We start from the raw sequence: 1,647 nt of genomic DNA on the forward strand, positions 1-1,647 counted from the left end.
GGCACAGCTCAGGACCCCCAAGAGCTCATCCATGGCACAACACAGCACCCTGGGGTGCCCCACGGCACGGCGCAGCACCTTACTCCCACAGCCCCCCCAGTCGCACTGCTCCCGCCGCGGGGGCGCGGGGCAGGAGGGCCCCGCTCTGCCCGTGAGTCGGCGGCCCCGGCACAGCCGCCGGGCCCGGCGCGCTGGGGCTCCCGGGCACGTACCGCCCGCCGCTCCCCGGGGCCCGCGGCGCCGTGAATGAGCCCAGTGTTCACCTGGATCCTCCCGGCCGCCGGCGCCTCCGGAGACGCCGCACAAACAGCCCTTGTGTTCGGGGCCCGCGGCGGGCACCGGCGGGCGGCCGAGGGAGGAAAGATGCCCAGCTGGGACCCCCGTGCCCGGGGAACCCCGCGGCAGGCGAGGGCTGAGCGGGGGACGCCCCGTCGGCCGCCCGAGCTGGCGCCGCGGCCGCCCGGAGCTGCCGCTGCCGAGCGGGCTGAGGCCGGCTGCCTCGTGTCGCCTGCCAGGAAATGCCGGCAGGACTCCGGCACCGGCCAGCGCTGGCCTGGCATTACGGGGGGGTCTTTACGTGTATTTGCCGGGGGAATTCCTCGTATGACCCAGAGGGGCAGAGGACCTGGAGGATGGAGAGGGAAGTGGAGAGGACGTTCCTGAAATGCAGCTGCCTCCGGGGTGCAGCGCGTCCGAAGGCAGCAAGAAAACATTTCCTACGGAGTTCAGCTGAGCGACGAAGAGCGGGGCCCAGCTGGGTGGGAAGGCTGGAACTGGTGCCCGGCTGCAACTGGGTTAACTGGGCAGGTCCAGTAGCCCCCTTTGGCCTAGGCCCCCTCTTGCCAATGCCCCCCATGGGGAGTGTCCACTGCATTAACGCCCGCTAATGAACTACAGATTAAAAAATAAGCAGGACTAATTAAAAGCATCTGGAAGCGCAAGYGGCACAGCCCGCTGCGGCTCGGAGYGGCCGGTGGGCACAGYGGGGCKCGAGCRGGGTGCCCGTGCCCGCCCGGGGAGGGGGACACGGGCACGGGGCGTCCCCCCAGCGGCTCTCCTCCGGGGATGCCGCGGGCACCCGGAGGGGCTGTCCATGAGGCCGAGCCACGACAAGGTGCCCGGCCTCGGCGACGGCTCCGTCACCTCAGCTTGGTGGCACCGGATCCTTCTTCCTGGGGGTCCCTTTCTGGGAGACCCCCCCCCAGCCAAGGCGGAGAGCCCATGGAGAGCTGCAGGCGCCTGGCACGGCCAACGATGCCCCCGAAAGCCCTGGCCTGATGCTCTATCCTTCCCTGGGACGCGTGCACACGTCGCCGGCTGCGGTGGGCCGGTCCCCTCCCAGCAGCATCCCCGGCTCTCACCTGTGCCTGATAGATACTCCCGGGATCCCTTGGTCCTAATCCCACGAAGGAACGGTTCGCAGGGGGCGTGCCTGGTGCAGAGTAGGCTGGGGAACAAATGAGAGCTCGTTAACCGGGCTGCCGGGCTGTGCCGCAAACGAACCCCCCCCCCCGGGGACGAACCACGGCCGGCCGGCTCGCCGGCACCGCAGGCACGGGCGTCCCGGGTCCGGCAGCCGGGAGCCGTGCCCGGCCTGCGCCCCGCTGCCCCGGGGGGGGGTTTGCGCCGGGTGGCGGAGAGCCGAGC

General features: G+C 71.2%; 1 protein-coding gene across 1 annotated transcript in view; it reads right to left on the reverse strand.

Annotated features, from left to right (window-relative positions):
• Positions 1–1,109: 1,109 nt before the first annotated feature.
• Positions 1,110–1,647, reverse strand: part of LOC146586669 (nuclear factor 1 C-type-like) — an 18,287-nt gene continuing 17,749 nt past the window's right edge. Inside the window, exon 10 of the mRNA XM_085320897.1 lies at positions 1,110–1,447. Coding sequence (XP_085177023.1) covers positions 1,140–1,447 — 308 coding nt within the window. The 3' untranslated portion in view covers positions 1,110–1,139. The remainder of the gene's footprint in view (positions 1,448–1,647) is intronic.

Source organism: Rhea americana, unplaced genomic scaffold (assembly GCF_003343005.1).
Source record: "Rhea americana isolate MKP2758 unplaced genomic scaffold, rheAme1 scaffold_666, whole genome shotgun sequence".
In the NCBI taxonomy this organism is placed as follows: domain Eukaryota; kingdom Metazoa; phylum Chordata; class Aves; order Rheiformes; family Rheidae; genus Rhea; species Rhea americana.